General features: G+C 32.8%; 1 protein-coding gene across 2 annotated transcripts in view; it reads left to right on the top strand.

Annotated features, from left to right (window-relative positions):
* LOC132717775 (uncharacterized) overlaps positions 1-14,037 on the top strand; it is a 42,011-nt gene that overhangs the window by 15,907 nt on the left and 12,067 nt on the right. For both annotated transcript variants that reach the window (XM_060701334.1, XM_060701333.1), the window contains 5 exons: positions 311-751; positions 1,310-1,374; positions 7,463-7,522; positions 8,126-8,254; positions 9,473-9,657. In XM_060701334.1, coding sequence (XP_060557317.1) covers positions 332-751; positions 1,310-1,374; positions 7,463-7,522; positions 8,126-8,254; positions 9,473-9,657 — 859 coding nt within the window. In that variant the 5' untranslated portion in view covers positions 311-331. The remainder of the gene's footprint in view (positions 1-310; positions 752-1,309; positions 1,375-7,462; positions 7,523-8,125; positions 8,255-9,472; positions 9,658-14,037) is intronic.

Raw genomic sequence — 14,037 nt, 5'->3', positions numbered from 1 at the left:
ACCATATATAGATAGAAAGCAAATTATACAAAGGTAAAGAAAAAATTGTCTGCTTCTTAACAAAAAATCGAATAAATAAATACAAAGTCTTTTTAAAAGGTCCCTTCTTCGAGTTCAATTGAAAGGGGAATAATTTGGTGGAATTTTAGACAGGGAAACAGGGAGTTATCTTTCATGGCAAGGGAATATGGCCGACTGAAATTTAGCAAGCAAGTTTGTAAGTGTATGGTGAGCTTTTGTGATCGCATGGTCCTCTTGTTTTTTAATGCAAATGAAAAAATGCCATCAATGATCTATGATTTCTTTGCAGAATATTTTCAAATCACAAATCATGTCGACAAGTGTAGACAGATCCAAACCAGTAATTCCACCAAAGCCTAAAGAAATATTAAACAAGGCTACAAAGTCTATACAAGAAAACTCTTTGATAAAACAAAATGCCGACAGTAATGTCCTGAAAAAACGTCCAAAAGTACCTCCAAAACCAGTATTGAAATGTACATTGGATAAAACAACTGCCGTCACTGGCTCCAAATGTTTACACTCACCAGCAACAGATGGAAGTGTTAAAAAACGCCCATCAGTACCACCAAAACCAACACTTAAGCTTAAAACTGATAGTAAAGATGATGAAGCAAACTTCACCAATTTACAGGAAGATGCTAAGAAAAACGAAAGTGTACCAGGACCTTCAAAACCGGTGCTTGGATCAATTGTGTCAGAACAGATTACAGACTGGACTGCAAGTCAGGTAACGATACCGATATTTCATATTGCTTACATTAATAGAACGCGGGTAACATTTCTATATTTTTTTATTTGATAATTGTTTCATGATTGACGTACAAAATACACAAAATACTGCTTATGGTGCATCTAGGTAGTTTTGTTTTTCATAAAAATGTACATAGAAGAAATTAAAGTTGTTTTTTTTCCGTAAAAATACAAGATATGTTTTCTTCGAGTGTAATGAAAATAAAAAATACATGAGTGGCGAAACCCACAAGTGAAATACGATAATTTAACATATTAATCATGTGTTTAAGGAAGAAAACTTGTATTTTCTGTTATAATTAACATTTTTTCCCCTAGCATTTCATTTTGAAAGACTTTCCCTAGTTTGTGTTTTGGCTGAATTTAAAAGAAAGTAGTCCGACAACACACCAGTGAAAATACAGATATATACTTTACTGCAGTAAAAAAATACAATTTACAGTGAAAATATGGGAAAAAACGCCCACTTTTTATGTCGTCAATATTTCTCAATATTTTATTTACAAATACTTAATACATATCAATATATTCACAGGGTGAAATCTGCGAAATTTTAGACGACAGAAAAAAGGAATTTTGGGTTGCGAGAAAAGGTGATGGGTAGGCATTTATTCACATTCTTGTACTTCTCAGCAATTTAGCATTTAAATTGAGGACAAAATACAAATTTTATTGTCTGTTTTTATATGTCCGACAAAAAGATTGGCATAAATTGGTATGCACCTGGTAGTCCGGCCGTCTGTATATTTTGCACAGATTGAAAAAATATGAGACTGAAATAATAATCATAATGAGACGTTGTGAAGAGGGCAGGTTTAACCTATTCTGGTCAAGGTCACACTTACATAGTCATTATGTATGAACTCCAACGTTACGTGTTCGCTCTATGATGGGATGTTATTGTGGTGAAAATTTAATAATGCCTGATGACTGTTACATATAACTCAATAAAACTGCTAGTGTGCTACTGGTTAAATCAATGTTCGTGCCGGCACATTAGTCATACTTGTATTAAGGCTATGATGTCTATATCATATTTTCATGTAGTTGAGTGGCAGTGTAGTATAAGCGTATTAGTATTTCATCATGTCATGGCTATCGTGGCTCATTTATAAAGCACCCAAGAACAAAATACACGAAGTGATCAACCAATATAGAAGACATTTAATCTAGTTATTTGCAAATCACATTGTGACAACAGGAAAAAACACTCGAATACAATACAATAGTATAACAACATACAAGGGTTGAACCTTCGCTAAAATATTAAACAAGTAAATTAATAATATGTAAATGCTTGTATTTGCTGAGAAAGTTAAAATTCATTATATCTTATTTCAGTCCACATTAATTATGTATTTGAATGTATTTTCCTTTGGATGTAATATATTAAATACATTTGTTACTGACAATACAAAGATTACTACCTCTGTTTTTGTTTACATCTGATGTCACGTGGTTGAACTACTTACAATCCGAGTTGTTCCGACTTTGATTTAATAAGGGCTGATTGAATTTGGAAGAGCCGTTTTGCAACCCGTTTTTGCTCGATACAGTGTAGAGCGTTTTTGCAAGCTCCGCCCAAACGGCAATGAAGCGCGGAAGAAAATGATAGAATAAAATTTGTTCTCACAGTGTAAAAAATCAAAGCAAATTATTAGTCCTATAAATTTAGAAACTTGAAACTTGAAAATATTTAAATAAATTAGAATTTTGTTTGCAATTTTGGATTCTTTAAAACCATAAATTTGCGAACTATTTTCGGACAAGATCTCTTTGGTATTTAAGGTGTATTACCTCCGCTATGTAGTTAACTGCAAACGTAGGGCCGTGTTCAAGCCTTAGAAGTGTCAACTTTCTTTTTCTTTAAACATTATGTATGTATCTCTCTTATATCTTTCTTCGAAAGAAAAAAGTGTTTAACTTTGATTATATAATTAATACAAAAAATGTATAGGTATTTATTGGCTAAATAATTCTAAATCTTATAGCAAATATGGTATCTCATATTTCTAAAGTCTAATAAAAACAAAACTACACGGTAAAGGTATTTAATATTCTACCAGATCACCCAATATACATTTGAAAAAAGGAAACTTTGAAAATAGCCCCTCATTCACATTTGGTTAGTTTTAAAGATTTTTTTAATTAGGCTCTCTAAGTAGGAAAATGGCCAAACACGTGTTTAAAATTAGTGGGGTAGGGTAACATGTTTATACATTTTTCATAAATTGTGAGTAGTTACATTCATTTTTCTTGTATGGATTGTTAGCTGAATGTTATTTGCTCTTATTTATAATTAATTGGAAAAAATTGTTCATGAGGTTGATATTGTTAATTATGTAAAGATTCGTCATTTCTGAAAAAGGACCCCTGTAGTGCCCGTCAGGGAGGTCATACCTTAAATCGCTGGTAGATTATGTTCAGTTTTACATTGAACTTGATTTTTGAACATTTAGATCTCTAATGGTAATACAAAGTTCTTTAATAGTAAAACAATAGGATTTCCAACAATGAGGTTGTATTTGCACATAGTTTACATATATACCTTAAATGGAATCAATTTAAGAGTGCAGCCCGTTTTTGTGAACACGTATATACCCAAAAAAGATTCTATATAACAGCTAGGGTAACCCGTTTTTGCACATACCCATACACCCTAAAAGATTTAGTTTAAGAGCGCAAACCGTATTTGTACACATAAATGTACACTAAATAGTTTCAGTATATTAGTGCAACTCGTTTTTGTACACACCTATTTACCCACAAAAATTAATTGAAGAGTGCAATCTGTTTTTGTACACATCTATATACCCTCGGGGGGAGATTCAATTGAAGAGTGCAACACGTTTTTGCGAGCACCCGTATAGCCTAAATAGATTCAGTTTAAAAGTCCCGTTTTGTACACACCCATGAGTTCCACCCATGTTTGTACACACCTATATACCTAAAGTAGAAGATAAGAGTACAGCCCGTTTTTGCACACACCTGTTATGCATACCCGTTTTGGAACACACCTTAATACCGTTTAGAAATTAAATGTAAGAGTGCAACTGTTTCTTTACAGATGTACATACACTTGATAGATACACTATCAGAACGCAATTATTTTTTTCAAGCATAAATTGAATCTCTTTAAGGTATATAGGTGTGTGCAAAAACGGGTTGCACTCTTATATAGAATCTATTTTTTTTTTATAAAGTTGTGTACAAAAACGGGTTGCATCTTAAACTGAATGTATTTAGGCTATATAGGTGTGTACAACAACGGTTTGCACTCTTATATATAGAATCTATTTTGGATAAAAAGGTGTGCACAAAAAGGGTTGCGCTCTTAAACTGAATCTCCGTTGGGTATATAAGTGTGTGCAAAAACGGGACTCAGGTACACGTGCAGTAAAATTGCTAAAATATAGAGAAGGGTTCAAGAGAAAAATAAATAATATAAACACAGGACAGAGGGTTAAGGATTAATTACATTATGAAGTCTTTACAGACATTATGGTTATCCTGTAACCTACCATCCCATTTTTGATAAATCTATCTATTGCATCAAAATGTGACGTCAACATTACTTACTGCCTAATTGAATCTTTCATACTTTGTTGTCGCATCCTAATTATTTTTATCGTATGTTGAGTGACACCGTTGAGCCCCAACATGTTTAAGATATAATTGTTATACAGTGTATTATCATTCTGTCAATTCGAATAATGATAAAAGCATAATGGCTAACCGAGTCGGTAATTTTATGTAATTTTGCTGATTTTAATGCTACCAAGGGATCACTTTTTCAACATATCAAAAAATCAGGTGTCAAGTGGAGTTTGGCAGCCGTGAAAATTGCCCCATACTTCACTTCAGTGTTGTTATATTTTTCTGGCCTTTCTGGATCATTGATTCAAGCACAAGTGTTGAAGAGCACAAGTGTTGAAGATTGAGTGTTGAAGATTGAGTACCGCTCAAGCCGGTGCTTAGGGAGCGTTAGGGATTTTGCACTTTTTCCTTACCCTCCTGTACATGACTCCATCAAAACGAGTCTGCAATTTTCATGTAATTTAATGCTTCCGAGGAATCACTTTTTCCACGGAATGGATCAATTTTTTTCTCAGATGTTTAGACAGCTTCTATCAAGCATGGCATCTTTGTCAACAAGCGGTAAAGAATGATTATACAAATAAATTCAATATAGGAGTTTCATTGAGTAAATGTAACAGCCATTAGGTATTGTGTTATTTTAGCCTATGTAATATTTCATACTCTTCTTTGCAGAAATGATACTTAAAATCAGACGATGTAAAAAAATTGCATGTTCGGGGTTTCTCACATCAAATTGGCTCTGTCCGAAAGTTACTTGACTTACGAGGTATAATCAAAAAGTTCTCGTCGGCCCGATATACTTCAAGCCACTTCACTGACATTTACACACGATGCGTCGATACCGATATCTCATTGAAGATTAATGACCGAGTCACACGTGGTTTTACACAGATAAAGTAACATAAAATATGATAAACAAGATAAACAAGGAAAAGGCGGCGTTCAATAAACGCAAACATCACACGACCCAGCACCAAGAACCAGCGGCAAGGATCCAAGGAGGACCCCAAACAAAAACAGGACAGGGCCAAGGGAGAGCATGGACAGGCTTATCCCTAAAATGTTACATAAGAAATAAAACACACTAAAACGCGATTAGTAGAGGGGTGTGTCATTTAGACCAAAAGGAGAAAGTTAAAATCAAAGCCGTCATTAAGTACCTCTGTAAGAAAGGGATGTCCCCCAAGGAAATCCATGAAGACTTCATGGATACACTTGGGAAGGAGTCCTCTTCCTATAGCAGTGTGAAAACAATGGGCTGCTGAATTTAAGAGGGGCAGGGGAAGCATTCGAGATGATGAGCGGCCTGTGCGTCCAAAAGAAGCCAACAACGATGAAACTGCCGAAGCTGTGCACGATCTGTTAATGTTCGACAGAAGGCAAGACCTGCGAAGCATTGCTAGGGTAGTGGGTATAAGCTTCAGTTCAGGCAATTCTGACTGATGTCTATGGCATGCCAGAGGTTTCCGCTAGATGGGTCCCCAGACAGTTGATTGACGACCAGAAACGGACCAGGCTTGACACTTCAAGATATATTTTGTCTCGTTACGAGGATGAACCTGATTTTATCTACTGGGTCGTAACTCGGGATGAAACATTGGTCAATCACTCCGATCCAGAATCCAAAAACCAGAGCATGCAGACGAAGCACACTGGCTCCCCCATCCGAAGAAATGCAAGAGGGTGCCATCAGCAGGGAAGATGTTGCTTCAATTATTTGGGTTAGTCAGGAGATAATCATAATTTACTATCTTGAGCATGGTCGTACCATTAACAGTACGTACTATGCAGACGAATTATGACGTCTGCGTCAAGAAATTGGGCGTAAAAGGAGGGGCAAACTGACTTGGTCCCCTCTTACTTCTACCTATTTATGAAACTGAAAACCAAGCTTTGTGGTAGACGTTTTGGAAGCAATGAAGGTGTCATGGAGGCGGTTAATGATTTCTTTCAGTACCAAAATAGAGAGTTCGATTTTGAAGGGTTCAACAAGTTAGAGCGCAGGTGGGCAAAGTGCATTGATGTAGCGGGCGATATTGAAAAGTAAGACCATTAGTCGGGTTCTTTGACTACCGAAAGTACATGGGCCAAGAACTTTTTGATCAACCCTCGAATTTTGACTTAAAATATAAAAGCACGTTTAAATCATATCATATGAAACTACAATGCCAAGAGCTTAGCTATTTGGCATGTAGCATAGCCCTGTGGTCCCCAAAATAACTGATATTTATCATACCCTTTCGTTCATCATTGACCTCGCACCCCCTATCAATAGGTTGATTTAAAATAGAGTAAAACAGAATTTCTTCAGAACGTCCAAAATGGAAAAACTTAGATTAGTCAAGCAGTTCATGGACGGTATTGGAAAGTGCAAGCTATCGCCCATGTCCTTAAGAACTGGCTTAAACAATCCTCAACATTTGTACATGACAATTTTGACAGTTTGAATTTAGGAACATTTGCAGATGTGTTCACTTTATGTCCTATTTTGTGAAACTACATTGCCAAGAAAATTTAAATTTGCATGTAGTATTGCTTCGTTTACCTGTATTCATGACCCTAAGTAAAAAATTGTCCAACCATGCGGTTTTCTTTGTTTATATAGATTTATATAAAGAGCGTGTTTTGAGTTTGTAATCCTAAACAATAAAAGTGTAGAACATAGAAATTCAGCATGTAGAATCAATTGGAAGTTTTTATTAAAAAAGTATGTTAACCTTGGTCACATCTAATTACAATGCCCCGTGCGTATATATTTAGCACTTTGCATTGCTTAGTAGACTTCTATAAGAGTTTTATGAATCTTGCTCTAGGGTCAAATATTTTCCAATCAAGGGGCCGTTAAGTATTATAAAATAGAGAAAAACAGAACCCCTAAGGAAAGTCCAACATTTTTATAAGGATTATTAAGATTTAACATATTTTTTTTCGTATATGAGACTCTTGCCTTATTTAAATATTATTTTTGATTACGCAAACAAGTTTTCGTACGGGCGAATACTGCTCTTCCAAACAGTGCTTTTGTTTTAATTTTTTATTAACATTTTTGTCGAAAATGATATGTAACCTTTTTTATTTTCTATTTAAGAAAAATAGGTCAGATTCCTTCGAGGTTTGTCAGTAGTAAACCAGAGCTTGACATGAATCCGTAAGTATAATTCGTTAACCATTTTTTAATATTTTTGTACAAATTATTCTTTTTTACAAATCTGAATTACTGTGCACTGCAAATCTCTCTGATTTGTACCCTGGAGAAATATATGGTAATCATATAGCCTGCATTTTTGATGTCAATTATGTATCCACATTAGTATTCGGAAGAATATGATTCAGATGTCTATCTTCGTTATCTGGGAGGGGGCGAGGGATACATAAAAAACTCGTACCGTTTATGTATAGACAGAATCAGAAATTGACAATATCAATGATATTTTATCAATAAGTAATATTTATGTGCAACATAGGTGAATTTATTTGGCTTAGGCATAAGTAGTAAAAGTGTCTTTTTCATCCAAATTTATTCCGAACTTACGTAATAATTAAAAGTTGGTACGCATTTTGATCTGCAGTTAATATTATAACAGCAAAAACTACTTTCTTCGATTGTAATATGGATGTATCTAAATGTAAGTCATACCCGTAAAACATTTTTATTTCCACTAATATTTAAGATTCTCAAAAGTATGTACTATGTCAGTAATTCAAGGAATTATCAGTCTTTAAATATAACAATATGTTTTTTTATTTACAGTTGGTTTTATAAGGATGTTACATCACAGCATTGTGAATACATTCTCAGCGAGGTGGGAATAGATGGATGCTTTATTGTACATAAAGCAGATTATTCACCTTACGTGTTATTGTTATTCAGCGAAGATAGGTAGTTATTTCATGATTATTTCTTATTTTTTAACGTCGTATTAATGCAGAATACCTCCAGAGAATAACTTTGTACCAATATTTGAAAAAATTCTTCTCAAATACATATAAAAATTGAATAAAATTTCAATTTTTCCATCATTTTTTATTTAAAAACAGATTTTCTACCACCGGGATTCAACTTCATTTTCAAAACTTCGTAATTCGTACAGTCATATAATATCACGTAATTATAGAAGACATTATCGAGATCCGTGATCCGGGACACAAAGGACCGATCCGTGATTGTGTCAGATGTAATTGGGGAACGAACGTCAACTGCAAAAGTTTTGATTTGTTTTTGGTTTTTGTGGCTTTAAATTTAAGTAGTTACATCATATATAAAAAAATGACAGGACTTGAGTTAAAGCTACAGCCTACACCTTAAATTACTTTAGAAGACGATCCCGGATCACGTCCAGCTATTGCTGTGACACGTTATCGTGTTGAATAAAATATATTTTCATTTTATATCGGCTACTGCTTAAGTAACTTATTGAAAGAAAACACGTTTTACTGACGATTCTTGTCAACTTTCTTCCTTTTTATTCAACAACATTAGACTTGAATTAGACTTAAAGTTTCATTTCATTTTTTTTATCATTTTACCATTAAAAACGGTGTTGGTTCCTTTGATTGCATACTTGTTAATATATTTTGTGAGCAGGTTTAATTAATGAAAATACAGCGATATTTGTATTAATACATTGATTAATCTTGTTGAAAATGTACAAGTACAGTGGAATGTGTCAGAAATATACTAATGTATCTTTTAAGTTAACACATTTCATTGATCGATGGTCTTTTATAATAGTATTAATAGTTTTCAAATGCTCTATTATGTTTTGCTCTATATTTTATAATGTTGTTTAGCTCAGAGGCAAAATTAGAATAGAACGTTCATGTTTAATGACTTTTAAGCAACACTCCAGTTTAAAAAAAAACATTGCTGTATTCTTTATACAGATATTGAGTTTGCAGAAATTTATTTGACACATTTGAACTATGGTATAAATGTACCTTTAAGTAGTGTTTAAGACGTTTAATCATGCGATTTAAAGATTTTAAACATAACTTGTTAAAAAGTCAAATTTGTCGAACACACACTATGATAAGTTTAATCTTTAAATGGAATTCTTAACAACCATGAAACATGTTTTTTCCTCTATTTATTTTCTAGCACTGGTGGACAAGTGTATCGGTACCCTATCAACCTGAAAAATAAATACTTTTTTTTGAATCCACAAACACTGTTTGTGTCAATTCCTGATCTCATACGCTACCATTATAAACGAGCCGGCTGTTTACGTACATTTTTGAAATGTCCACCATCATTGAAGTATAAGGTAACCCAGGACTTTCCTCGTAAGTACATGTTTAATCTTTCACATTTTTTTGCAATTAAATACATTGTACCTGTGAAACAGGTACAAGGATTTTTTTGCCGGACAACATCATTTTCTTTATATCTTTCTATTATTGTTATACTTGTTATTATTAAAGATAATTTTCTTGTTACGAAAACTAGTAACAAATTAAACCATGATTTTATCTGGTTACAAGTTTCACGTGACCGATTGTTTGTTTGAGGGCAAAGCCACATATAATAGTATTAATATACCTAAGCCGCTTTTGAGGCTCGAAATGTATTTCTAAGCTGTTTGTCAACTAATCAAAATGGCTGTCTTGTGTAATGTGTCGATCGTACAAATTGACGGAAAGGGAGGCAACCGTCCTGCAAAAAGTTGATTAAGATACTACACCTCTAATGTATTATCTCCACTTTGAAGAGTATTCAAATAGGCTAAAATCACTGTCAAGTGCATTGAAACTGAGGGGCGTGGGTTCAAGCCCAAGAAGGGCAACTTTTTCTTTCTTTCTTTTTACGATTTTTATGTATCTATGAGATCCCTTATAGAAGAAAAAAAATGTTTTGATTTAATTTTACAATATTATTTGGTTTTTATTTGCTAAATAATGCCAAAATTTAATAAAAAATATGATACCAGATATTTTCAAAATTTAATAAAAAAAAACTACACGGTAAAAGTATTATTTTATTTTGCAGGACCAACCAATATACATTTAAGAAAATTTAGGCAATTTTTGAAAATAGCCCCTTATTGTGGTAAATTTTAGGGATATTTTGAATAAAGCTTTTTACATAGGGAAATGGTCAAATAATTGTTTAAAGTGGGTGGGGAAGGGTTACATTTTTATACATATTTAAAAGATTTCGTTTAGAAACAACCATTTTGCTCGATTAATTTGTTACCTGAATGCCATTATTTGTTTAACAATGAGCAATAGGAAAACATTATTCATAATGATGATATTATAGATTATTTAAAAATACCTCATTTCTTAAAAAATCCCTTCTGATGGCAAAATTTTAGTTTAGAAAAATGTCCATAACTCAAAAACCACACGGTAAAGTAAGGTGACATTTAAGGCATATTAATGTTGTCAAGTTTATAGAGCCCATTAGAGGTGTACACTACCTTAATATTGTTAAAATGAAAAAATGTCGATTTTGAGGTAGAACTTGAATCTGAACGTTTATCGCCGACACAGCAGTCGGAATTTGCAGACGACGGTAAATCAACCTCGATTTATACCCAGTACTAATGTAGACATTGACGCATTTATTTTTCGGAAAAGTATTCTTAATATATGGTCAAACTCATAGTTTGATATAAAAAAATTAAACAATTTCTTCAGCATTCTGAAATTAACGAATGTCTGAAAATTCAAGATATTTTCAATGTGACAAAAACTTGTTACATGGCAAACTACAAAGCACACTTTGACGCTTGTGCAACTTTGATGGTTGGAATGAAAATGAGCGTTTATACGCTGCAGTACTTATGATTTTTGAGAGAAAGGGGTACTGTGAAGAGTGTTCTCTTCGGCTTATATCTAAAATCATCATATTATTATGATATTTAGTGTTTTTAAACCTATATTGCCAATATATTAATTGGTAACAAAAATGTAATTTTGTGTTTAGACAAAAAGTTTAATATTTTATAAACTAGTGAACAAAACATAAAGAATTGTTTAAATTTAACAAGTTTTTAACCATCATTTAATGAAATAAACATATTTCACAATTTGTAAAATATCAGGACAATTCGTCCTTAAAATCATTCGAACTCAGTGTCATTCATACAAACATTTCGATCCAATATATCTTGGATGCTTGATTTCATCAACTTCAGTAAACGATCATTAAATATAACTACTTTTTTGGGTATAAATAGAGCTCAATGCTGCGGACAGTCAGTCTCTGCCCAGCAGCAAGTGAAAACAGCTGATAAGAAATTAATTAAAATTTCAGATTTGTTGCTTGGATTCTTGCACTATTTACGAAGTCGATCAAAAGCATCACTTTATCATTGCGTTAAGTGTAATTGTTAGTACTAATGTAATGAAACTAGTTAACCAAGCGTTTTTTTGTATTTTCAAAACCCTGAAAATTATACAGAGTATCAAGTAAAACATATTATGTGAAGGCACGTTACTGTTATAAACACTATTAATTTAAATTTGATTGAAACAAATAATTTTCTAATCATTTGTGACCAATCAACTGGCAAAGAAGACGTAAGAAAAAATATATTTACATGTATAGCATCTATCCCGTGCACGTTGCAATCGTACCATCGTGTCATCATCATCGTGTCATCGTACTATCTCGTTTGTACCATCGTTCAACGCTAGAGTGGACGAAATGAAAATTCACGATTGTTCAATATTACCACCGTAGAATTTCCTCAATGTTGCAATTTTCTGTAAATTATTGGAAGTGCATGATTTTTGAAATATCAACATTAGCCCTTCTCTGTATAGTTTTGTCACTGAGGGTTTAAGGACATTTCCCTGTGAAATATACTGAAATAAGCCTCCAAAAATGTACCTAAATTTGTGCATTATATATATGTTAGTTCAAAATGTCCAAAATATTTGGGTTAGTGAATATTTACTCCATCAAATTATAAACAAAATGACTCCGCCATAAAAGCGGTAGTTGATTGGTTGTATGGAGAAATGTTGACATAGTTCTCTTCTTATAGTTTCACCATTGGCACGTCGTCCTGATAAGACAGGGATACAACATCCAATTTACCTCTGAACTTTTTATTACTAAGTTTTCGACTTGAAAAATAATCAACAAAATTTGGGTTTATACGCATAAGAAGGTATTTTTTTTGAAAATAGGAGCAATTGTAGTTGGCAAATAATGTTGAACACTGAATGACAATTTGCTCGATGAAGATAAGTTATTGTGCAAAACGTAAAATATGACGTTTCATAAAACAAGGCCTCTAGAAGTGAAAATGGAAAAAAAATCATCTTCTGACCCTGCTGCGGAATTCCGTATTTTGCTGTTCTATTTCCGACCCTACCGGATATTTCGCTTACTTTAATGAAACAAAGAAAAGAAAAAAATTACAGGGCGTTGACGCTTGAAAATAAACAATACATTTACTCTTTCGATTTATGAATTTGATCAAACAAAATAAAATTCTAGCAGGAATTGCCATTCAGCGGAGACTTTGATTGCGTATATAAGAAATAGTTTCGATTGAATGAATGAATGAATAAATAATGAATGAATGAATGAATGAATGAATAAATGAAGAACGCCTTAAAATGAGAACGCCGCCTTTCCTAATCGATTTTGTTTATCATATTTTATATGTAAATTAATATTTTCGAATTAAGAAAAAGATTTTAATTAGGTAATGAGACAATATTGAAAACGGAAATGCAAAAAAAAAATAATAAAAAAAAAATAGGCAAAATAAATAAAAAAAAGATATTTCTTAATCTTATTAACAAAGCAAAAGCATGTTTATTCACATTGTGATTTACATACTTTACACGATACTGTCACAATGGTTTATGATTATTATGACTGATACACTGGTTTTTTCAAACTTAATCTTGAATCTTATTTGAATATTTTTGTCATTTGTCATAATGCGAGCCCGATATAAATAATCTTACAAACAATTCACCTATGTCCAGCTTTTTCATAATATTCCATCCCCATGTATCATAATGCGCATGTTATATATGATCAAGAATATAATACACACTACTTGATTACGTATTCACTTCAATACCATAAAATCAAACCGACAATTTATTACGTAATGGCATTAATAATCCAAAATGAACGGCGTGCATGCGCAGTAAGTGACGCTAAATCATCCCATAAATTACTCATATAGTGTAACGTTTACATTTAGCACGTTTTAACCGAGTCTACATTTTTTATTTTATTTTGTAGTGATTTATGCTTTTTAGGGATATCTATTTATCCAGTTTTTACACTATATTTTTACAGCGCAAAAGACGTTATGTTAAAAATTATGCACGGCCGAGCAATAGAAGATTTTACGGTGTGATTATAGCGCATACCATAAAAGCTATGTCTACTACTATTTTATGTAAAACTTTGACGTCATTTAACTTAGACAAGTTTAAAATATTCAAAGTAGACACAATCTACTTAATTTAATCTATTCTAAAACACCAATGTTAACGTCATAACAGTAATCAGAAATCCTCTTACAGACCAGTTTCATATTTAAAAAGGAAAGAATAGGGATCAATATGTTCCAAGGCACTGATATTTCGCTGACATATATGTTAATTGTGATAGACATGAAGATGTGTAACAGAGTGACAGGCTCATTGGGGAGAGTCAACGTGTCTTTTACCCCGTACAGTGTT

This window comes from Ruditapes philippinarum, unplaced genomic scaffold (genome assembly GCF_026571515.1).
Source record: "Ruditapes philippinarum isolate M1 unplaced genomic scaffold, ASM2657151v2 ctg4091_1_1_1_1, whole genome shotgun sequence".
NCBI lineage: Eukaryota > Metazoa > Mollusca > Bivalvia > Venerida > Veneridae > Ruditapes > Ruditapes philippinarum.
The sequence above is the reverse complement of the archived record's forward strand: the minus strand, read 5'-3'. Positions and strand labels throughout refer to the sequence as shown.